At 47.4% G+C, this 24547-nt stretch overlaps 1 protein-coding gene and 2 long non-coding RNA genes across 5 annotated transcripts in view; 2 read left to right on the top strand and 1 right to left on the bottom strand.

Moving 5' to 3' along the window:
• Positions 1 to 38: 38 nt before the first annotated feature.
• On the top strand, positions 39 to 1426 carry LOC134470681 (uncharacterized). The gene is made up of 2 exons (XR_010039732.1): positions 39 to 153; positions 497 to 1426. It is a non-coding gene; the product is annotated as an uncharacterized LOC134470681 (long non-coding RNA).
• On the bottom strand, positions 1077 to 23632 carry Phf24 (PHD finger protein 24). 3 transcript variants are annotated; one of them, XM_003470845.5, is made up of 8 exons: positions 23473 to 23632; positions 11783 to 12164; positions 10815 to 11000; positions 7171 to 7249; positions 6687 to 6892; positions 6196 to 6356; positions 5809 to 5904; positions 1077 to 5564 (listed from the first exon to the last, which is right to left on the bottom strand). In XM_003470845.5, the coding sequence occupies exons 2-8, from the start codon at positions 12158 to 12160 to the stop codon at positions 5468 to 5470; spliced, it is 1203 nt and encodes a 400-aa protein (XP_003470893.1). In that variant the 5' UTR covers positions 12161 to 12164; positions 23473 to 23632; the 3' UTR covers positions 1077 to 5467. The 3 variants fall into 3 exon arrangements, with proteins under 3 accessions (XP_003470893.1, XP_005004133.1, XP_005004134.1); XM_005004076.4 differs by having other exon boundaries at positions 5809 to 5907; XM_005004077.4 differs by lacking the exon at positions 23473 to 23632 and adding an exon at positions 18751 to 18908 and having other exon boundaries at positions 5809 to 5907.
• Positions 22919 to 24547, top strand: part of LOC134470680 (uncharacterized) — a 70306-nt gene continuing 68677 nt past the window's right edge. The window contains exon 1 of the long non-coding RNA XR_010039728.1: positions 22919 to 23058. This is a non-coding gene — a long non-coding RNA (uncharacterized LOC134470680). The remainder of the gene's footprint in view (positions 23059 to 24547) is intronic.

A 24547-nucleotide genomic window follows, 5' to 3' on the forward strand; every position in this document is an offset into this window, starting at 1 on the left:
TCTTTATGTACCTTTTTCTGCCTTGATGTTCAGCTTTCCTGGAGACAAGAGGGCAGTGTGATGTCACCAAGCTGCCTCTAGGTCTGATGGATTCCCCACCCCACTGGGAGTATTAAGATCTTCGACATCACTACAGGCTTGGCAACTGTCCAGGTCTGTGTCCAGGCATGATGAGGGAGGTGTGGGTCATACTGCAGCGTTTCCTTTGAGGGGTACTTTGACAGGCAACACAACAAAGTGGCTAAGAACACGGGTAATGAAGACGGATTAACCGGCTCCCCACTTCTTATGTGATCTGCAGGACAAATCTTACAAGGGTTTTTGTTTGTTTCCTGTGGCACCAAGGATCAAACTCAGGACCACATACATGTTGGGCAATGTGCCACTGAGTCGCATTTCCAGATTCTTTATAGGGTTTTTCTGAAGTTTACTTTGTGAGCCACTTAGGACCACCAAGTTAACAATGTTAGCAATTGCTTGTACCTTGTGATTTCAGATGTAATGCCAGGATCTGATCTATGGAAGAAATGCTTCACTCTGCAGGAACTGGCTGTGTTCATGAGGTAAAGGTATGAATGGAAGCTACACAGACCTCCAAATGCTCTCTGTACATGAGTTCTTCAACTCTGTCAAATCACGTTAAAATGGGTAAAAGTAGGGAGAAAACTCCCTAACCAGGATGGTCCCAGAGATCAGGAGAAAATATCCGACTTGCTTCCCCACTTTGCAGCTCACCTGGAGCTAAGAGGAGTCTCTGAAACTGGTCCTTCATGAGGGTACAATACATAGCAGATGGGTTGGGAGACCTTATTCCCTCTTCTCAATTTCCAAAGCTTGGATTCTCCCCTTTACTCGCTCCCCCACTTCCTTTCTGTACATGCTGGAATGATCTTCATATCACCCATCTGCTGCTGACACACGGCCATCACTGGAGCCTTGGGAAGGTCAGGGCCACTGTATACTGTGTTCCTCTTGGAGGCTACTGTGGCTCCTGTCTTATCCCAGAAACTGGGCAACAGTGGGAAGCCACAGATAAATGGTAGGTTCCCCAAACAAAAGGAAGCAGGAAGCTTAAGTAGTGTCACAATCTTTATTATGGTTTCTGTTGTGCTCTGGGAGCTCTTCTTGGGAGTGCCATGAAGGCTGGGGCAGAGGGAGGCGCATGCAGCTACAGACGGGAAGACAGGGCTTGGGGATGTTCTCCTCAGCTGTCAAGTTAGCTTCTGCAGAAAGTGCACAGAAAGGGCATGAGGGATTAGGGGTGTCAGATCCTCCACTGTTACCCAAGTGCTCCCCTTCTTGTGTTTAGTCGGGAGACAGATCATGGCCATCCCTTAACAGTGGGAGGGAAGCTTGCAGGCCTTTGCCATAATGGATATAGAAAGGCCAATCCAGTGCTATACAAACTGGAATGTGATTTGGCTCCTTAATTGTGAGTCCAAGTGAGACTTGACCCCCTCTGTGTCTAGGGCAGGTGGCCTAGAGAGAGACAGCTTTTCCTGAGTGCTGGTTGCATCTAATGGAAATTCTGTAATCTATTCATTTTCTTTTCCTTTTAAGGTTGCCAAAAATAGGGGCAGCAGGAAAGCAACAGCAGGGAAATTGCCCAGCCCCACTCCACTCCAGGGTTGAGCTGTTGGGAACAGGCGTGATGCACTCGAGGTGCCCACTCAAGATTTCTGTTGTCTGGGTTGCAGCTGGGGGACCAGAGATATATTAGCAAACTCAAACGAAGTGGCAAGAGAATAGCAATTCTGGCCCCCTGTAAATAGGGAGGATAAAAAGGGATGGTTACAGACACTGAAAGAATGTCCTTGAAATTCTACCATCAAGGTTTATCGAGATTTTAGTGCCAAGTACAGATCAGTCATGCAGTATGTAATGATCAAATCCCACCAAAAGTGCACTACGTGGTCCCGGAGGACTGTCTGACCTCGTCATGTCCTGTAGCAGTGCCTTACAATGTTCATACTACAGAGAAGCCACAGGGACACGGTTCACAGGATGTGTGCTCACTGTTAAGCAATGCCGGACTCCAGTGTGCCTCTGCCCTTATCCTGCAGGTCTGAAGTACACATGCTTGCCGGAACTCAGAGAGCCTGCCGCCAGTTCTCAGTCCTGCCTAGAGGTTCCTTTTGGCTCTGGGGTGTCCTGGTTGGCCTAGCTGTTCTGTTGAACCTTTTGAGATTTGGGGCTTCCTGACCCATTCTTACCAAATTCTTGGTGCTTGCAATGGTTGAAGTTGTGCTTTGGGTTAAAAGTCACTGGTAACAACTCTGGGGCTCATTGGTTGGCGAGGAGCCCTCTTCTCAGGCAGTCTATGGGCTTCCCATACTAGTACAGAAACAGGGGAACCGTTATCCCTGGCCACTCAGATACAGCTAGGGTGACATTGCATAGGGTGCACCAGGGCCCGAAAGGTGGGCATCTTCCCTCTCAGTCCATTTCCTGGGTCACAGGAAGAGGCAACATATTCATGGCTTCTGCTGCAGCTGTCCTCGAAGAGCACTTGAGAATTGTACCAGTACCCAGGAGTTAGAAATGCTCCCTCCTTGGGGTACCACAGGAGTCACTGCTCAAACGTTTTGCTAGGAAGGGCTGCCAAGGGACGGAAGCCAAGGCGCAGGCCTGGGGGGACTGTGCGGCCAGAGCCACTCCTTCAGTAACCATCTATCCTGCAGCCCCACACTGTCGCTTAGACGCCCCTTCATTTAAATCTGAGCATGGAGGTCTTCAGGGTGAAAACAGGTTTAGGGGAAGTGGTCTTCAGAGGAGTAAATCACAACCCAAGCCTCTCATGGTTGGGATTTGGGATGGGAAAAGCACTGATCTCAATTTTAGGTAGCCAAGAGTAAAAAACATTGAAATATTTTTATACCCTTAAGGGGCAGACATTAAGTTTTGTATCGGGCAGAATTTCAGTCACAGTGATGGAAGGGCTGGAAAAGGGAATGGGCTTCATGGGTCGATGGAAGTTTGGGTATCTCTACACATACTGCATGGAGCTCTAGGGATTAGGGCACTGCAGGATTTGGGCTGGGGGCTCTGAAACTCTGGACTGGGGAGCAGTGGATCCTCCCTTTGGTAAAAAGCTGGATGCTTACACAGAAAAGGCTGGCTGCCTGTGTGCTTTTCCACAGGGAACTGGGAACTCTCTGATTTTCTGGGCACAGTGTCCTCTGGGCCCTCTACAGCAGAATCCCCATCAAGGAAACTTGCTGCCCTGAGACAGAGAAAAGAGTGACCCTCCGTGGGTCTGCTCCCACCATGGAAGGACTCGGGCCTACTCTGCAGATCCTGGGACACAGCCAGCCTGGTCTGACCGATGGTCTCTTACCACTCACCCACACAGAGCCAGCAGCAGCAGCTCCAGAGTGGTAGGCATCGCCTTGATCTGTGAAAGATTAAGGATCAAGATGAGGGCCTTCCAGTCCCTGTGATTAGGAAAATGGCAGGAGAAAAAAACAAAGCTGTTCAGCTCTCAAAACTCTGATCTTGTTTCTACTCAAAATCTACCGTCTCTGAGATACAGCGGCCCACAGCTGCTGGTAAGCAAGAAGCCTGTGTTTAATGTTTCAACCTTCTCCATGTACCACCTCAGGCCTGGCTGCTTCAGACGCAGTGCTTAGGCTCAAGAGTATGCTTTCTTTCCTTTTTTGTAAATTATAAACTGAAGAATGGACTCTCTTACTGATCTGTCCTGTGAATACGGCTAAGGAGAAGCCATGGGTTTTGAAATGTTCAGAACCATACATATGAATGCACACGTGCCTCCCATTTCATTTCAGTCCTGAATAATCTCTTCTGCACAGTCTATCATCCTCCCTATGCCACTCTTACAGAAAGAGCGCACAGAGGGCTCTTTCCAGCCTCTGGCCATAGCTCCTCCCTCTTCTCTGAGGTTATGTCCTTCTGTAAGTATGCAGGCCTCACTCAATGGAGACACACTGGCCTCTGTGTGGCTGAGCTCAGGTCCCGCCTGAATAATTCTTGGTAGTCCTACCTGCCTGTATCTGACTAAGTCACGTGCTGGAAACAAAAACACAGAACCTGGAGCCCTGGGCCAGGGCTGACCCCTAATACACCAAGTTGAGAATCTGATGGAAACTTGGGAAGAAGGTGCTCACAGGCCAAGCTTGGCACCAGTGGTGCCCCTAACGTCCCTCACGTCCGGCCCAGGCCCTGGGCTGGAGAGTGAGGCCATGCAGTGAACAGGGAGAAGCAGCGAATGAGGCCTCACGGTGATGGGGGAGGGCTAGATTCTTCTAGGTGATTTCCCTGGGACCTTTTGTGCTTGAGGCAGTGAGATGAGACCTTCTTCAGACGCCCAGATGTTTCCCGCCCTTCCTGTTATGGCTGAACTCGATCCCTGCTCAGGGCCCTCAGAGCTGCTCTGTCTTGCGATGTGGAAGCTGGATTTCTTCTCTGCACAATGGCATACTTTTCTAGGTCTGTGGCTGACCTGGAATGGTGGAGGAACCGGAGTCCTCTCCGCTTCTCTTCCATGCACAGCTTGTTCTCACTGGTCTCTGTGGTAGTGGACTCGGGTTGAAGTCTAACTCAAGAGGGCGTGGACGTCTGCCAACATTATTTGTTCCATTCAGGTTGTTTGGGCTTGGGGACATGAGCTACCATCTGGGAAACAGGGACCAGGAAGGTTCACCCTGGTTTTTGGCTACTTTGCTGAAGACTTGTGGCTTGGATGACTTGGCTGAGAGGTTCCTAGAACCTGGGTCTCTGGGACAGGTTGCCTCCCCATTGCGGGTCAGCATTTCATAAGCTAGCTTCTTTCTCTGTCATAGGGAATCAAAATTTGAATAAATAACAGGTGAGGAATAAACCGCCTGCACTGTTGACTTCCGTTTCCCACCCCGCACACTTGAGGAATACAGCAGACACCCAGTAGCTCACTGCTGAGGGGGCCCTCAGTGTGGGCAGGAGAGGCCTCTCAGCATTTCCAGGAGACAAGGTGAGGCTGACAGGCTTCCTTCTGAAGAAGCAATCATCAGAGTCTTGTCTACTGGAAGTCAGAACTGAGCAACAGAAGAGCTGAGCAGAGACCACCTCATCTGCCTGGGTTATTTTTTTTTTTTTTCCACAAAAGGACTTTGGTCCTTTTCAGCTATAAAGAACCAGGCTTCTACAGGCGTGGACAGCCAGGCATGTGTGCGCACATGCACATGTGAGCATGTGGTGGCAAGTTTGGTCTCTGATGTGAGAGTGGGGTTGGTCCGGGAGTGGAGTGGGTGCTGCCACAACTCTCGGGCCTTTTCCCGGTGGCAGTGCACTTACTGCTTCTGCGGTAGGGGGAATGGTGACTTCCGTGCCACGATGCTTAATGAGAAATTAAGATATTGGCAGTGCTCCATCCCCGTGAGTCTTGGTGTCAGAGGTTGGTGGAGGAGAGGCAGAAAGGAAAGGAGGGAGAGGAAGCCACTGTCCTTGAACCACGGCTCTCTGTTCCACACTATCCCGGGGGCTTTAGGTGAATGGCCGCACTATTGGGGCGAGCGGCCAGGATGTAGATGATACTCTGCCGCAGGAAGGTCGGCCAGTCCACAGACCTACAGCAGAAGACAGATGTGTGCTGCTAAGTGCAGAGCCTAAAGGGGCTGGACAAAACTCAGAGAAGAAAAACTCAAAACAAAAACAACAATAGCTTATGTCTAATTATGGCTGGCTGTGTTACCAAGACTGCAGATCAGCTGCCCAGCTCTATTTTGGAGGTGGCAGTGGGGAATGCCCTTCCCTCCACATGTGTGATTTAGGGGAGCAGAGAGTGCAGACACCAAGAAGGGGTCCACTCACCTGGACTCCTGCTCTGCAGGCAGCAGGGCCTTATCCTGACTCCGGCTGCCGCTGCTGGCTGGGCTTCTGTCTGCTATAGGACCGACGTGGCTGATGCTGCTAGATGTAAGACCATGTGATTAGGAGGAGGATGGTGGAAGTCCTTGTCTCTCTCACACTGTGGTTTATCCACAGCTTGGATACACCTGCCAAGACTTTTCTGACATGGGGCAACATACGGTTCAGAGTAGAGGCCACCTATGCCCTCGCTAAAATAAATCAATGTCCTCTGCCTTACACACAGGAGGGCCCTCTCCTGGCTGTTGGTAGAACCAGGGAGATACCTTTTACACCAAGAGCCACTTGCATGGAAAAGGGGAAAGAGGCTGGGACTGGGAAGGCACGGACCTGACGTTGCAGGAAGCAGGCTCTGCGGGGTGTTTGCAGAACCAAGAGTGCTGGGCTTGGCGACACTGTGCTTCACTGATGGCGTTCCCACTGCCCAACGCCAGGAAGGCAGCTCGGGCTCGTTCTCGCTCCTTGACTGTCAAAAGCCTCAACAGAGAGTTCTGGGGAAGAAGAGCTAAATTAAGATCTTAGAGGTAAAGAGACCTTGTAAACTGTCAGCCACAGAGACCCCTACTTCTAAGACCTAACCATTGCAACCTCAGAAGTTGCCAGAGCTTTTCTGATAGCACTGTTCTCAGGGGAGTGCAGTGTAAGAAGACCGTCAGTGGCAGCCAGTTGGGCACAGATCAGCTGTCACCACACAGAAGCTTCACCCATTCCTGACAGCTGGCTGCTGTTCAGAAACTATTTCCTGTTCCCCAACCTGTCCAGTACGTTTCCCAGGCCTCTTCTTCCCCCTGCCATGCACAATCATCCCAGCTGCCTCTTACCTGAGGGCGCAGCTGCTGCAGAAGTAGGAGGGACTCGTGGGACAGGAAGTCAGGCCACTCTACATGGCCTTGGTGTTCAGGGTCTAGGGCTGCAAACTGGCGAGCTGCCTGCTCCTCCTGCTCATCACTCAAGGCTCTGTTACGCTCGCCCCGCTTTGCTGCTTGGTGGCGGTAGCGCACGAAGTCCTCCAGTGTCAGGGAGCAATCTGTGGGAGGCATCCCTTGCTGGCCATGCCCATGCTTCCTCAGCCCTGGACACCCATACTCACCTCCAAGGCCCCCTGGGCACAGCTCAGGGTGTGATAAAGGGTGGGTGGGTGCCCCTCCGGCCAGCAACTCAGGAATAAGCTCCTTTTACACCTCATCCCACAGTCCCAGAACACTCCTTCCCAGCTGATCCTCAAGAGAAGGAAGGAGAACTCTGCTCGTCCCATCCCATCCCATCCCGTTCCGTCCCCCTCCCGGCAGTGCCACTTAGCCTTACCAGGGATGACTTTACACTGCTGGAAGGTCTCTGAGAGACTGTACATTTCCTCCTCAGTAAGCAGCAAGTTGAGATTGTCCTGAAAAAAGAGCAAGGGCTGGGGATATAGTCAGTGGTACAGCACTTGCCTGGCAAGCATGAAGTCCTGAGTCAGATTCCTGGTACCCAAAAAAAGGAAAAGTCGGTCAGTGACCACACAGGCTGGTAAGAAGAAAAGAGGAGGATGGAAATAATATTTCAGCTGGAAGGCAATTCCAAGACTGTCCTATCCTAGCCTTCAATTACCAGGTAAAGAGACCAAGGCCCCAGAAAGGGCAAAGGTTTTGCTCCAAGTCTCCAACTCCGAGGTAAACTCTCCCCTAGAACCCAAATATACTGACTCTAGCTGAGTCCCTTTTACTAAAATACTGGTTTTTGGCAGTATGTGGTGGCACACTCCTATTCTGGGAACCGAAGCCAAAGGACTGAAAATTTGAGCCCAGACTGAGCAATTTAGCACGATCTTGTTTTTAAAAAAAGGACCTGGGGATGCACTTCAGTTCAAAGGTCCTGGGTTCAATTCTCAGTACAGCAAAAAAAAAAAAAAAAATCAAAATAAACAATAACAGAACACAATTGGTTTTCAAGTTCTCCTCTGAGATAAGGAGCAATTTCTCGGGACTGCCTCAGCAAGCTGCGGCAGAGGACGAGATGGTAGTGAGTGGGCTGGGCCGTCTCTGGCACCCACAGCAGCTCTGCCTTTGTATATTTTATGTGTCTGCATTCTGTGTTAGGCTATGCCCAAGAGTATTTTAGTTAAAAAGATTAACTCTAGCTCTGCTCTCAGTGGACTGCACTGCTTTAAATGACTTCAGAATGATTTTGAAAGAGATGCTATCCCAAAGCCAAATGATTTTTTTTGTAGTACAGTAGACATTTTAATTCCAAATAAGCATTGCTATCTTCTTTCAATGCTATCTTCTTTCAATACTATTAATACAGTCTTTATCAAAGATTCTAATAGTTAACTTTTTTCTTTAAAATACCAACCAAGAACACAAGCATGAATATTTCATGAATTTTCATTTTTAAAAGAACTGAAAGCATCCTTTCAACAAGCTTACTGAGAGCCTTGTAAATGCTGAGTATCACTGGGTTGTACATGCAACCCTGAATGATAAGAGGGAGGGTAGGTAGTCTGTGAGGCACCTGAAATGTTCTTGATTGAGCTCTTCAAAATGTTCTTGATTGAGCTCTTCTTTGGGCCGGAGATATAGCTCAGTGGTACAAGCATCCGCATGGCAAGCGCCAATGGCAAGGTCCTGAGTTCGAGTTCTGGTGCCAAAAAAGAGACCTTTATTCTGAGAGCAAAGGGCAAGCACCAAAAAGCTTTTAACTGGAGAACACCTTGGTCAGATTTCTGACTGCTGTGAAAAAAAATGGATTACAGTGGCAGAGACTGGAGTCATGGGGAGCCGTTATATGGCCGTTGCAATATGCAGATAAGACAGGCTAATTCTGATGTAAGAACAGAGACACATGATTGTAATCCTAGAACGCTGGAAGGCTGAGGCAGGAAGATGACAAATTCAAAGTCTGCCTGGGCAACTTGGTGATTTAGTGAGACTCTGTTTTAAAATAAAAAACAAAAAGACCTAGAGATACATCTCAGTGTGAAGGCCCTGGGTTCAATCAGCAGCAGAGGAAGAGAGTTAACAGTGTGAGCACAGAAGGGAGAGACAAGAGAACTGATGACTTACTGCATGTGAGAGGTGAGGCAGAGAAATGCCCTGGGACTGGGGTGAGGGGAGGAATGAGGGATGGAGGAACAGCAGGTTCAGAGGGAAAGAGGCATTCATCTGGGGGCAAGGTGAGCACGAAGTAACTGTGAGACAGGATGCGAAGTCCCAGAGACAGGAAGCTTCAGTCAGCTGTGGGAGTCACTAGTGTTTAGATGGTGGCTGAGGGATGACGTCGTCCGAAGAGAGCGCACAGTGAGAAGTTTATCAGTGACAGAACCCTGAGAAACACCAAAATTTACGACTAAGACGAAGATTAAAGGCACTAAGGAAGAACGGTCAGAGGCTTGAGGAAGGTTAACAGAGAAGAGCATTTCCAACGTCAGCAGAAAGAGAAAGTCGCACCAAGTGGGCCATGCTACCAGTGGTACCACGAGTGTGGAGGGATTTTATATGTTCTCTAGTTTCCACGTCTTGTGTAATAATTCGCTAAAAATACTCAAAACCTAACAACAGAAATAAAAAAATGCTAAGTACTTCAGAAAATCAAATAAGATGCTTAAGAGAGAATCACTGGACTTCATTAGGAGGGCACTGGTGACCTCAGGAGGAGCCAATTCAGTGCAATGATAGATACGGAGGTCAGGTTGTAAGTGGCCAAGAAGGTACAGGAGATAAAGAGGTTCTCTCAAGAAGCCTATGGGTGAAAGAGAAGAAAAAAAGCGAATGAACTTGAAAGAGGCCTTTGTGAAACATATGGCAGACAGCTGCAGTGGTGATGGTAAGACCATGATACAAGCTAAGAGGGAGCAGTGCAGTTCTGGGGGACAGAATGCAGACTCCTTCAACTTAGTCCAACACTGGCAGGAAATGGCAGCAACAGAGTTGGAAAGGTTAGCACTCTGAGTACCTTAGTACTAGGAAAGCTGTCTGTAGAGCAGGTTCTCCTGCAACAAACCCTACAGGAAGGACATTTAAGTGGCTGAAAATTAACTGTTCTGTACTTCATTTAAAGGGCAAGACAGAGACAGACAAGGGAATGTGTCTCTGGTGTTTTTCTAGGCAGTAGGGAGAAGAGGGCAATCATCAGATGTCCCTTACTCCGAAATCAGAGAACAATGACATTATCTGAAGGACAAGGTACCAGGAAGCAAAGACTTGAATCCATTCAGGTATGGCAGGGAGAGAGAGACAGAGAGAGAGCAGAGAGAGAGATAGAAATAGAAAGAGAGAGAGAGAGAGAGAGAGAGAGAGAGAAATGAATCTGGATTTCAATGAAAATCTTAGATTCTGTGTTTCAGTAAAAGATGGAAGGCATTTATAAGTAATTTGCAAAGTTCTGACTCTACAGTTTTGTTATTTAAATCACATGGCGATCACTTCAGAGATAAACAAATGTTTCTAAGAGTCAGGAGATAAATCAAACTAGGATCAAAGGTTAGATGGTTTTTCAGGGATAGAATCTATTACTATTGGAAAAAAGTTGGTTGGTTTTTCAAATGAGTACCATACGTGACAAGTAAGGACAGTCAGAGAAACTTCAAGTTACTTCTGAGTACTGAGGACCATTCTGTCCAGCTTAAGCTCAGCTCTGTGGCTTTCCACTGGGGATGATTTTGCTCTATCCAGGACATATCTGGTAACATCGAGACACAATTCTGCTTATCACAACTTGGGATACTGGCATCAGAGACCAGAGATGCAGCTAAACGTTCTATAATGTCCCCTCACACCAAAGAATGACCTAGCCCCCATACCAACAGGACAGAACTGAGAAACCCCATTCTAGTTCCAAGATCTTTGTGAGTACTTAGAACACTCTGTAGGCCACTGCCCAAAAAGCAGTGTTCTAACACTGGGCCTCTGGGAGAAGTGCCAAGGCCTCTGTCTTTTCTGCAGCCCACTGTCCCTGCAGCCCATGCTCACGCAGTAGTGGCAGCTCCAGCCTGTCTCCGTGTGGGCCATCTCCATCACTGCTGCTGAACCATCTTCTTGGAGGTAGCCCATGCGGCGCAGGCAGCCGTCATGGAAAACCCTGGTACAGACCCTGCATGGGAAGAGGCTCTCGGCTGTCCAGACCTCACAGATGTCGCACATCTCATCGTTGACAACCTGGGGAGAGATGGTAGAAGGGAGCTGGTACGTGGAAGATGGTGGGGGTAAACAGGCAGATGGCAGGAATGTGCAAGCCCCACGGCTCCTGAGCAGAGCTGCCTGCCTAGGGCAGAGGCTCCCTGAAGCCAGCATTCAGGTGACAGAGCTTTCTTCCTGGTGGGTGAGGACCAGGAGGCTCTTCTAGCTGCTCAGGCTTGGGGACGTTTCTGAACAGGAATGCTATCGGGGGTTTAGAAAGGACAATGTGCTGTAAGTGCTTTCTCAGGCACTGGAGTAAACTTAGCATCCCTAGTTCTCTTGGCATTGAACACTAGTATGTTCACTAGTATGTTCAGAGTGGGGAAGTGCTCAATCCCTGTGACTCCCTCCTCCAGATTTCTATTCCAACTTTCCAATGCATTCTTTTTTTCTGTCTTTTTGAGACAGGGTCTTGCTATGCAGTACAGGCTGGCCTTGGGTTCCCTTTGTAACTCAGGTTAGTCTTGAAGTTGCGAGTCCCCTGCCTCAGCTTCCCGAGTGCCGGGATTACAGGTGTGTACCACCATGCCCAGCTCCAAATGCATCCTCTAGGGGTTTTTACTATCCACCATTGAGAACCTGCGTGCAGGCGGGTTGACAGAAGACCCTCACTACCTATCACCCTGAGTCTTTCACTAAGTCAAATCCAAGGTGTAATCTGAACTCAGCTCCATCTTTGTGGTTTTGGGTCTCACTTAACCGTGCCCAGGTTTCCTCTGAAAGCTTGAGACTGTAGGACCCTGCATTCCCTGGACACTTACGGGTTCTCGGGGCTCCAAGAGGATTTCTAGAGGCTTGTCGTCGTCCAGCTTCCGGGTGGGGCGGATGAAGGCAGGCGGTGTGAATCGACTGGTCTTGTCGAACTCTTCGGGCTCTACTCCACGCCCGTCTCGAAGCCGTTCCCAGGCTGCGCGGTGGACACTGCTCTCTTCCTGGGTCACTGGGGTGCCTGCATCTGGTTCTTTCTCCTCTTGCACCTCCTGGACAGAACCCTCTACAGTACCACGGCGAGACTGTGGTAGCTCAGCTGTACGTCGGATGGAAGGCCTGTCCCGCAGCCCATCCTTGAAGGCAGACACAGCCAGGCTCACTTTCTGCACCTGCTCCACAGTCTGCCGCTTGGACATCAACACCCCCATGGCTCTGTGGACAGGAAGCAAAAGGCACAGACTCAGCACAGAGGGCCATGGGTTCATCAGAGTGGGGAAGTGCTCTTCAGTCATCTTTTCCTCCTGTGGAACTCAGGGGCACAGTAGGAAGGAAGGAACATGCAGTAAGGAACTGGAAGAACTTGGTTCTACTTCCGACCGGCCTTGTGACTTTGATTTTCCCGTTTTGGGGTGGAGATTACCTCCTCAGCCCACCTCGTAGGATCATGGCTAACACAAGAAAGTGCACTGAATAGTGTGAAGCATTCTGCCTGTGTTAGTGATGCTTCTTCTCACTCCAAAGCCAATCTGGTTCAGGGATCGCAAGTCTCTGCCACTCTGAGGTAGTTGAAGATGTCAGAGCTTAAATTTTTCCTGTGCTCCACAAGAGGACTCACGGGTCATAGCAAGCCTGCAACCACACATTTCGGGCCTTCTGATGCAAGGAAAGTAACTGCAGTAAGCACTGTGCGCAATCCATCCTTGGGTCATCCTCATCAACCCCCGGAAGACACCTGCATCAGCTGGGAGACTCTGCCACCCTGTGAATATGGTCACGACCACAAATAACCTCCTGCCTCTCCTGGTAGGAGCCACAGCTCTGTGAATCTCGTCCCTCACAGGCCATTATATGCTCTACAATGCACTCTACTATTCTAAGACTTCACTACGTCACCCCCATTTTCAGCTATAATTTTCTGAACTGTTCCAGAAAGGTCCACATTCTTCTACAGGTTAAAGATGGACGTTTCCCTTGCCCTTCTCCTCAAAACCAACGTCCAACACTGGGAAGTGAGTGTATAACACGGCACATTCAAGCTCTTCTGCAGCCTCCTAGCCTGAGGACCCTTAAGGAAGTGGATTGGACAATTCCTGTTCTAAGGGCAGCAGAGTCCATGTTACACTCACTCCATTTGAATCAAGGTTCACCGAGCAGTGTTCTCCGCAAGCTGCTAAGTGCAGTGCTCATCATGGGAAACAGACAAAGGAAAGCAGGATCTCACCATGCAAACTTTTTAATATCAGAATTCAAAAAATTCAAATGAAACGCTGGGAGGGCGTAAAGGAGGACAAATCTACATTGCAGGCAGTGAGAGTGGACCGGGGGTATGGATAAAAGTTCTCAGTCTAAGGGGAAACGGTGACAGTGGGGAGGAAAAGAGACTGAGCCAGCTAGAAAGCTACCACAGCAGTCCAGGCAAGAGGCAGAGGGCTTAAGCACAACTCTCTTGTCTCAGCCTCCTCAGAAGCTGGGATTACATGTCCCCTCTATTCTTGGGACCTCTGAACATTCCTCCACCCTCTGTTCATCTGTTGAGCTTGATCCCAGTGTGACTTTCTTGGGGAAGTCACTGCTGACTCCAGTCCAGGAGGAAGTGCTCATGATATCATGCCCTTCTGTTCTGGAGCATCATTAAACATTTCATAGTATGATTATCTGATCAAAAGAAAAAAAGAAATTTCCTCTAACAGATTGTTTCTAGTACCTACCTCTAACAGACTGCTCTAGTGCCTAGCAAGGTATTGGAACAAAATAGATGCTCAGTAGACATTTTCAATTAATTAATTATGGAGAAATCTTGCCTTTTAACATAAAACCTTAATACACAGCACAACTGATGATAGCCACATATTTTTGCTAGAAACACTGTTAGTATGCGCTGCAGTGGTACAAATTTCTAGTCTACCATTATTGTTACCAGGGAAACTAACAGTCTTAAATTTCTACACTGATAAGAAGGAAAGACACACCTCCCCCATTTGTAGGTTTGTAAAACTGACCTATATGACCAAGCAATATTTACGTTGAATAAATAACTGTGTTACAGGGTGGTGGCAAAGATTTAGTGAGCAAATTTAGTAAATCATGCCTCAGTGGACAATTTATAATAAACTATCATTAAAAATATTTTCCTCCTCAATCAGAAATAAATGTTGGATAACAGGAATAAATAATAGTACCAGGAAGACTAAACAACATGAAAACACTGAGGCAGAAGTGCAATTACTGGTGAAGAAAGATATTCAAATGTGATGAAAAAGGCAAGTCACAAAAATACTGTTATGAACTAACTTTAATGATCTAATTTATTTATCTTTTTTTTTTTTGGTGCCAGGGATTGAACTCACGACTGTGTGCTTGCAAGGCAGGCGCTTATGCCACTGAGCTAAATCCCCAGGCCCAATTTTTTTTTTTTATCTTTTTGTTATTCTTTTCTTTTTCTTTTTTTTTTTTTTTTTGTCTTTTTGAGACAGGGTTTCAATATGTAGTTCAGGCTGCCCTCGAACTCATTTTGTAGCCCAGGCTAGCTTTGCCCTTATAGTGACTCTCCTGCTTCAGCCTCCCAAGTGCTGGGATTACAGGAGTGTGCCACCACACTCAGCGTGTATTTTTTTATTTTCTAATTTTCCTACAATGCAAATTAATTACATTAAAAAATCCTAGAGTTGCCAACCAAGTGATTTGTTGCTTTAAGATATGCTGACCTATGACCCAGAACATGTTGCTTTTTGCTTTAGGGTAGGGGCACACTTATAATACCAGCCCTCAGAAGGAGGATCGCTGTGAGTTCAAGGCCAGCCTGGAATGCATATTGAAATCCTGTCTCAAAAGAAAAAAAGAAAAGAAAAGAAAAGAAAAGAAAGAAAGACCACCTTTGTGGGGATGTGGTTTGGTGGCTGAGTGCTTGCCTAGATTACTGCATGTAAACACCTAGGTTCGGTCCCTATGACTGGGGGAGAAAAGATGGCATCTATAAAGACAAAGTTACAGGAAAGCTCTGCCCTGAACAGTTTCATGCAAGACAAACAGCTCACTCAGGCATAGCCGAGGTCTCTGTCACTGGAGGCTTACAAAGGTGAACACACCTTTCACTAAAGAATACCTGCTCTGTGATGTGAGAAAGACTTGAGCTCTACTGCTGGCTTCCAAGGGAGAGGAAGGGGATCTGAGGCGCAGGTGGACTCTGTCATCAGAGAGGCCAGGAGAACAGACTGGCCTCTAAAAAGGAGTGCAGCTCTGCACACGCTTTGAGTTAATCCCGGTGAGGCTGGACTGGACTACTGCTCTCCAGAACTGTAAGATAATGGGAGCAAGGGAGGAGAAAGGCAGGAAAGAAAGGCAAACCTGCTCTACAGAAGCGTCTGCGTTTCTTTGGCCTAAACCTACAGACTACTCATTGCTCTCTTTGTGGCTGGTGATCATCCTGCCCTGACTCTTTCAGCGCTGGGATTCCAGGCATGTGCCACCATGCCACCCTTATTCCATCACTTTTTAACAACGATAAAAAGATGAAAACATTCTCAGTGGGGAAACTACTTCATAATTTATGATATATTCAAGCCATGAAAAAGAAAAAAATTAATTTTTAAAACATGATGACCAGAGGAATGATTTTCGAGTGGTCATCTGGCTAGACCCCAGGGCAGATGTGTACGAGGGGTCTGTAACAGAAACTCCACAAGGAACACAACGTGAGTGTGTCAAACATTTCATTGAGAATATGTTTATACGTGGAAAACAAACATCAAAAGCCAACGTTTTTAGTATAACGGCAGAGCTTGACAGTACCATCTTGTATTCTGGGGACACAAAGAAGGTATTAGTTCTCCAAATAGGTAAGGCAGCCTCCTCTCTGAAGTATCAGAAGTTTTAGAAAACAGTCATAAGACCTTTATGCTTATCAGAAAGAAGGCATAAACTGAAAAAAGTTCAGAAAAGAGTTACATGGAGATCTGGAATAAGTTTAATAAATTCACTTTTCTCTTTTTTGATTTTGAGACAAGGTCTCTCTGTGTACTTCAGACTGGTCTTGAACTCACTTTGTAACCCAGGCTGGTCTCAAACATTGACAATCTTCCTGCCTCAGCCTCCTGAGTGCTGGCATTACAGACATGTGCCACCACACCTGGCCTAAATTCACTTTTTCAAGATTGATTCAAGAATGGAGGAAAAGCAATAATATGCATTTAGTTCTTATCCCTTTTTCAGATGATGTAATGACAGTTACTAAACAAAGGCCATCAAATCAGGATGCTTATTCTCCAAGAGAACGGATCCAATAGCATACCAAGAGACTAACCACACAGACACCCTCTGACACATTGTGGTCCTGTCCAACCCATTATTTACCATGAGGATACCATTATTCTCTCCAAGGGTACCAGGAACTACCATTAAGCTAGCTCAGTTGTTAGTGATGTCATCACAATGACTGGGGAAGTTGATCCCTTAAGGAATTTCTGTGAAGACTAGAGTTGACACCCAATAGAACTCACAACCTCATGCTTGCCAGGCAGGTGCTTATGCCGCTGAGCTAAATCCCCAACTCACTTTCTAATTCTGACCACAGACTCTTTCAGCACTCCTATTCCTTTAAGTTGAGATGGTTCAATTTTCTAGACCACTTTATGCTGTAAGAACAGAAAATGTGGAGCCATTAAAAAGAAATCATCAAAATCCAACAAGGGCCTGAGTCTTTTTAATTGTTTTTGTCTTGTCATTTTGAACTGATAAGGTTTTGATTCCATCTACAAACTGTGAGGACACAAAACAGAATTAAATCTTAAAAGTGAGCACAAATCCCTTAATGCTTGAAGGAGGGGACTGAACCTGTACACGAAGACACAGTGATGGAGAGTGAGTGTGCTGAAACAGCCACGATGCCTATCCGGGTCATCTGAAAAATTAACACAATGGGCTCTAATTTCTAGAGCTCAAGTAAACCTGATTAGCTATGAGTAAACATAATGCCTGCTGAGAAACCCTGGCCTTTCCTCTGCTGAAAGAAGTCCAGAAGAAGAGCAAATTAAAAGGAAATCAAGCTGCAAAGACTCCACAAATCATTCCTAATGACTATTTCCTTGACTGGTGTGTAGAGCTGGGGTTTTGTGCACTGTAACAAGAATGAAAAGGGGACAAAAAAGATGCTGTCCCTAGACAGGTGTGGTGGCGCATTCCTGTAATCCCAGCACTTGGGAGGCTGAGACAAGAGGATTGTTGCAAGTTCAAAACCAGCCTGGGTTACAAAGTGAGCTCAAGATCTGTCTGAACTGCACAGCGAGTGAGACCCTGTCTCAAGAAGACCAAAAAAAAAAAAAAAAAAAAAAAAGGATGTTGTCCCATTTATTATTAATAATTTGTGGTATACAGGGAAAGCTGGGGGAAAAAACACCTTGGAGAACCGAAACAGATTGTGGAAAGTAACAGTGGCAAAGAAGGTAGAATATATCCTCTGACTATATGAACTGGAAGAAATTAAAACAATAACCTGAATTCATTTTTCACTAAAAGAAGCCTGTCTAGATGTATTTGTCAGGCAGTAAGACATATGTGGGCAGCTGGAGATGTGTGTGCAGGACACACCCATTCCCTGCACAGCACTGCTTACAATGCAATGAGATTATTTATAAGAGTAAAGTCGTGGGAGTGAGGAGGAGGTTGTTCCACTGCAGGAGCTGGTGGAGAAATAAGGAAGACAAAGGCAGCGAGGGAACCTCCATTCGCAGGCTTTCTCCACACAGATTTGCAGTGTGGAGAGCCTGAGGAGCAAGCCTCATAATAGGCAGGGGTTTCCTCATTCAGCGTGCTAAATGCAAAAGACATTTACTCGCTTTAATCTGATCCTTGGTACAAGAATGACAGTTGTTTGAAAGGCACAAAAGTAACTAAAAGGGATTTTCCTAGAGGTTACGAGGGCTTTCCTAGGCAGAAACAAGAAAAGATACCTTCTGAGTAGGAGCGTAAAATAGGAAAACTATGCAAGAGTAGGGTTGGCAGATGGAAAAAAAGATCTCAGTTTTCACTGAGGTCAAGAGGGAAAAAATCTAGATGGTTCTTACTGACTTCCTTCGAGCGTATGTTCTGCACGTCTTCGTTAAATGAATGTTGCAGAGATAATGAACAACATGAAAAGTATACTCGAGATCAAAACTGGCCAGAAAATTGACCAGACCAAATCCTTGGAAGGCAGTTTTAGAAACTATGCAGTCATCTCCTCTTATCATATCTGTTCTGATGCCCTAGAAATGGATTCTGAATGGTGAGCAAGGACTTGCCAGGATGAGACTAGGGATCATAGTAACTGGGGATGATTTCTCTGTCTATAGAGGAAAGCTATAAAATTTTTGGAATTTACTTGGTTTCCACAACAGTGCAAGATAAGTGTCCACTGTTACCAAAACCAACAGTCCTCTGCATTTATACAGTGTCCTACATACTGCAGCCTGGCCCACAGTAGGTAACTGTCTTAGAACACAAGCAGGAAGCTTAAAAATTCATCTTTCTCTCTTGGATTTGAGATGGAGAAATTTAGCACAACCAGCATTTGCACATACAAGTGAAAACTTTCAAAGTGGTCAACAATGGGCTTCTGAAAGGAGGTATCTGAAGGTCTAGGAGCCTCAGAGAAAGCACACACTCAACACAGAAGGTGACCGGTCCACCAGAGCACAGCAAAGCAGAACCAGGGCGGGCAAGAAAATACAGAACGCACAGCAGACCCTGTGCATTCACATCTCACTGTGTACATCAGTATCAACTCCCAGACTTTAAGCACAAATATCAGAAAAAGCACCCTTACCCTCTGCTATCTTTGAGGAATTCACACCCAAGCGGTCCAGTTGTTCTCCACTCACTGACTGCTGCTGTAGGAATCCAACGCCTCACTACAGTGTTCTTGAAGCCTGTTTGCCCACTCGGCCATTCTGGTGCCTGGCAGTAGACTATGTACTATTTTTAGTTTTCATGCCCATATTCCCTGAAGGGGTCCACCCAGGAACCTCTCAGCCCCCTGTATTCATCCTAACTACACAGAGCCTTTCTGGGGTTTCCAGGGAGCAGTCAGCAAAATTATCTTCTGCTTCTGCTCAAGACTACGAGGCATAAGGGAGGTCCTGCTGTGGTTTAATATGTATTGGAAGCTTACACAGCTCTAATATACATGAGAAGAAAATTATGGCGTGATCTTTAGCCTCTAGGGGTCTGGGCTGAGTCTTCATTAGAAGCTACTGCGCTGACTTCCCACAGAAGCAGGGCAACAGGGAAGGAACATCACGCCATCAGTGCCTGGCTGATGTGATTGCACTTAGCAAGCACGGCTTTCGGCAGGATGTGAGGCACTCCCCGTGTTCTGCTCTAGGTCCCCAAAGCACAGACTCAGCCTCATTTAATGCAGTTATTATATTTTAATTATCACCATTTACTTGTTTATTGATTCTAAAAACATTTGCTGAGCGCATTCTCCTGTGTTTCGGGCACAGATCAGGTACTAATGACTTAGCAGACTGAACAAATGGAACCTCCCAAGTGAGAACGCAGTGAGTATGTTACATGTGTAGGGGGCACGAGTGTGGGACTTAAAAAAAGGTGTTGCTTGAGCTAAATTTTGAATATGAGTGGGAGTTACCCTGGTGGATTAAAAAAAAAAGGAAAAAAAGCATTCCAGGAAGAGGTAAGAACGTATGCCAAGGCATGCGCTATCTGGGGACTCCATCATGACTTGGATGGTATGAAGCCGGCCTGGCTGCATGGTAGAAACAGTAGAGAAAAAGCTGCTTTCACATATGCATTAGCATCAGCCCCAAGAACTGGTTTGAGGTAGAATGCTTAAAATATTTGTTGAGAAAAGAATTTTCATTTGAATTTCAGGGAGATAAAAACTCAAATAATTGAATTTCCTAAGACCAGGAAGAGGGATAACCCTGATAACTCCCAGCACTGATCAATGAATGCTTTGTTAGGTTTATGATCCAAGAGGAAACTCTGGTGGATGTGGTGACACAAGCCCATAATATCATTACTTGAGAGGCTGAGGAAGGAGGACTGCTGAAAGTTTGAGGCAGCCTAGGTTACAGAGTTCAAGGTCAGCCTGCACTACAGAGCAAGACTTTGTCTAAAAAATAAAAAAAACAAACATACAAAAACAAAAAACCAGGAAACTCTGCTTTACAAATTAAGAGCTGGTTAAGTAGATTGTAGTAAATGAGGCTTTCTCTATGCGAGACTCATACACCTCAGATGCAAACAAACAACAAAAATTAAAAAGGAGGGAAGATTCCAGTAAAAGGAAATATTTTTCAACATCAGAGAGCTCATATCTGTAAAGTATAATGTTAACTTTGTAAACTAGTAACATGCCATCCAAATGTATGGCTGTGTGATTGCTGTCACAGGGAAGCAAAGGGTGCCAGTGCACCAAAAAAGCACATGGACAAACTAAGTTGGGCAGAGGGGCCAGCATGTGGCTGCATGAGGAGGGACAGAATAGAGCAGCTTTCACTGATGCCTCTACTGACTGCTTTAGCTACCCGCAGAGCTCATTCCCTTCCTTTCCTTTCCCGTTCTTTACAGCAATGACTAGAGGAATACAGACTGATGCTAAGGGCAAGAGCGCTCCTATTTATGTAGCTAAGTGCTGTCAAGTAAGTGGCACTTAGTATGTATGTGGGTCCCTGAGGGGACTGCTGGAGTGGGTGTGGAAAACAAAGACGCTATAATGGAAACGATAATCCTGTCTCCAGCTGGACATGGACAGTTAGGTTTCTTGGCCCAAAGATGGTAGGTAATTCCCATCCGAACTTGGTCATTAAGATTGAAGGGTGGAGTATAGGATGATATTCCCATCAGAAATGAATGCATCTATTTAAGAAACGAAGATAGAAGAAATCAAGCAGCATTTCTGGGGAGATGCCGTGGGGCTGAAAGACAACAGATTCTGTAACTAAAAAGATGGGAAACTGTTTGCATAAATAAGATCCACTTACGAACAGGTGTACTGGGAAAAACTGCAAGGAGTGTGGGAAATGGGCCTGGGAAAGTTTTGCCATCCATGTTTGCTATCCAGTGGAATCACTGTGAAAAACACAGCAAATGTCGGAAGAAGAAAACCTAAGAACGTGTTCACAGAACATGTGGAAGATCAAAGGCCAAGCAATTCAGAGTAAATGCAGACACATTTCCACACACTCAAGTGAAAATGAGTGAGCCGGTCTTTTCTTTCCCTTTGAAGAGAACATTTCTTGAGCAGATTAAGGCCACCTGGTGACATCCTTCACGCGTATTATGGAATGATTTGATTTGCAGACTCATACTGTGATTACTGGAGAGGTAAGCACTTAGAGAAGTTTTTAAATCTTAAATGTTTACCCTATGCTAGACATGAAATAATATCTGAAATCCAAGACCTGGGGAAGCATCTGAATTAGTCAAGTGATTTTTTTCAGGGCATGAGGTGGTGTGAGTTGAACAGCCGTCAAAAAAAACACAAATTTAGGAATAAAAGACAAACCTCTAAATTAAGAGAAACGATCATACTTGCAGCTTGGTATTTCTGATTTTCCTTAAAAACAGTACATACTCTTGTGTATTCTGACCTGGTAAACTGATAAGAGGGGTCTGAACTGAGAGGGTCATAAACAACTTTATAATGGAATACGCAAATCACCATGAACCTCTGTCGGAGTTTAGTTCACCGAGTTCATGAGGTACCACACCCATCCCTGAGCAAGTTATTAAATCCAACACGCAACCAACAAATTGGTAAACTAGGTTGTTCTGTTTCCTCACTAGCTTCATCTCACCCTTTCACTGTGTAATCCCAGGAGCCAGGGAAGCCAGTTTTATTAAAGAAGGATGCTACTAGGTGGCTGTGTGGGAAGGAGAAAGGGGATGGCTTTGTGGTAAATTCTACTACTTGGCCCACTCATCGCTCTAGTTTTTGACAAGAAACCAGTGTATCCTTGGGTCCAATCTTAAACTCTTGGGATTTAGCTTGAATGAAAACACTGAGGGCATGAGCCAAGATGGCATCACTATGTCAGATATAGAGTCTTTGCTGTTCCCGGATGACAAACTCCCTCCCAATACACCTCCCCTACTCCACCCCCACCCCCCAGAAGCCCTACTTGGCAGGTGACCTGAGTGAGACTTACAGACCACCTTCAAGGTACACACAGTCAGACAGCCACAGGGATAGTGTGGGTCAAGCTTTCCTAAAAGTGATCATTTCTTTCCTCCTCCTCCCTCAAGGGTTCTGTAGCAGTGAAGGTGGGCTCAGAACACTTCTGAAAGGTTTCTCTAGTTTCCCTAAGTGCTGTTAAAGCCCATACCAGAGCCTGCTTCCAGATCCAGCTGTGTCCAGAGGTACTTCCAGTGAGGGACCACCAACCAAGGAAGCAATATGTTGAAATATGGGACTAAATCTGTTCCTGCAATATTCGCATCTCGAGTTAAATAATCCTGCCCTATTTGTCTGATCATCACACTGCCTGAGCATGGATTACTGTAAAGTCCCATGCAATTTATTAAGGAACATCCATTCTTGTTTTTCCTTGACACTTCTTCCCAAATAAAACTTGAAGAACAGGTTTCATGATTCCAAGCTTGTGATCATGGGCAAATTGCTGTACCTGAGTCTATAGTACCTTATGTTTAAAAGGGGGGTGATTTCAAAAGGCTGTAGGGATTGCAGGATATGTGTAAACATACCCAGCATAGCGCCTGGCACTCTGGGGCTCAACAGTCCTTTATACTCTTTCTTCTTCCCAAGACATCCCAAAGTCAGTTATTCCAGCTCATCTTAGTGCCTCTGAATGATCAAGGTTCTTCTATGTTCGCTTGAGGTCTCACGGTCCTCCTCTCCTTAGGCCCTGTGCTTACAGCAGTTTCTACCTCACCAGAGTCAAGCTTGGAGCCAACTGGGCTATTACAGAAAAAAATTCTAATGTGGGAGGATGGGGTACAAAGTGAACACCGGCACCACCCCTCTGGAGTCTCCTCTTAACCATGTTGGAGGCGAATATAGGGAGCCAAAGGAGAGCACACAGAACCCTGCAGGAGGTCAAGGCCAAAGTCCTCTGGGCCCCAGGAAGTCACTCAGGGATCGGACAGGGTGAGTACCCTCTCCTCAGTCACAGGTTCCTTGAGGCAGCTCTAGGACACCATCTCTCGTCCCCTCTGGGATGCACCATCATGACAGTTTCCAGAGGCGCCCCTTTGCTCCCACGTGGTCTTCCTGGGAGCCACCCTGGCTCTGGCTTCCCTAAAGACCCAGAAGATCCCCCTGGGGATGGTGCACCCACACCGGGGCGCCCCACGGCGGCAAGGACACAGCGCTCTGGGCGCATAGGGGCTCGGTCGTGGGGCGGCTCCCCACATGGCCAGGAACTCTCCCGTGGGGGTGGAGGCAGCGCCCACTCGGGGCTCACCCACTTCCACCGGGCACCTCGGGGCCCCAGAACCAGCCGGACCCACAGACCCGCCCTCTGGTGACGGCCTGGTCCCTGCCGTCCCCGCCCCGGCTTACCGGGACCGTCCGGGTGCGGGGCGCGGGTCCGGGGCTGGCGGACTCTGCCCACGGCCGCGCAGGATCCGACGCCGGGAGCAGGCGGCGCTGCAGGCGGAGCGCGCACCCCGAGCACACCCAGCGCCCCGCGCGTCTGCGGCGCGTGCGCCCGCGCCCGGCGCCCTGGGCCGACGGTGGACGCGCCCCGCCCCGCCCCCTGCGCCTCTCTCGGGCCTCGTGGCTCAGCGGGCGCGGGAGGGCGCGGCTCTGCGGGGCTGGTGGCCCAGGTGCGGCGTCGCCCCCTCGAGCCGCGGGGCGGACCAGGATGCGCCCCAGGCCGCCTGCGGCAAGGTCAGGGCGCTCCCGCAGGAGGCTGCCCGGGGCGCGCTGGAGGGGCCTCTCGGGGCGCAGGCGGGGTTGCGGGGTGTCGCACCAGTGCTGCTGGGGAAGGGAGGATGACAACGCACCCGCCGCGCCCTCCGCTCTCCAAGCTCAAGACCCTGGAGCTGGGCACCTGTGTGGTGGCCCCCAGCGGCGTCCGGAAACGGGCAGATGAGGCTTGGCAGGGCCCTTGGCTGGCCCGACCCACCCTGCACCCCGTTTCCCACATCCAACACCAAAGCTGAGCTGTCATGTAACCCACTTTATGCCGCAGCATCCGCGTCTCTCGGTGTCTCCAGACAGCCAGTGTCAGGAGGCCCGCAGTTTTGAGGGCTATCATGTGCATTACAACAAACTCCATCCGCTGAAGAGACTAGGACGACATCAAGTCATAAAGAGTGCAGCAATTAATTATAGGGAAATAGCAGAAGATATGCATACATGCTGAGAACCTTTTTAACTTATTTATAACACCTCCATTTTCTTGTGCATTCAATTTATAGTTATCAAAATATACATATCACCATTTTTGGATCGTATAATATTTTTCCCAGGTCCTGTGTGTGTCTCTGTGTGTGTATCTGTGGTGGAGAGGAGATAGGAAAAGAGCTCATTTTGTCCTTACGGTGCACCTTACCAAGAGGGGATAAAAGCTGGTTAATACATTCATTTAAAAGTGTATTGTGCAGCTATCAAGGTATTTATAGTGCTATCC

This window comes from Cavia porcellus, unplaced genomic scaffold, assembly GCF_034190915.1.
Source record: "Cavia porcellus strain 051 isolate PalLab524CR breed Dunkin Hartley unplaced genomic scaffold, mCavPor4.1 scaffold_1, whole genome shotgun sequence".
NCBI classification, from domain to species: domain Eukaryota; kingdom Metazoa; phylum Chordata; class Mammalia; order Rodentia; family Caviidae; genus Cavia; species Cavia porcellus.

Coding starts and splice junctions, on each gene's coding strand:
- Phf24 (XM_005004076.4), bottom strand. CDS start 12,160: ATGGGGGTGTTGATGTCCAAGCGGCAGACTGTGGAGCAGGTGCAGAAA. Junction 7,250..10,814: donor GCTGGAGCTGCCACTACTGC/GTGAGCATGGGC, acceptor CTCTTTTTTCAG/GACAATCTCAACTTGCTGCT. Junction 6,893..7,170: donor GCAGTGTAAAGTCATCCCTG/GTAAGGCTAAGT, acceptor TGCCTCCCACAG/ATTGCTCCCTGACACTGGAG.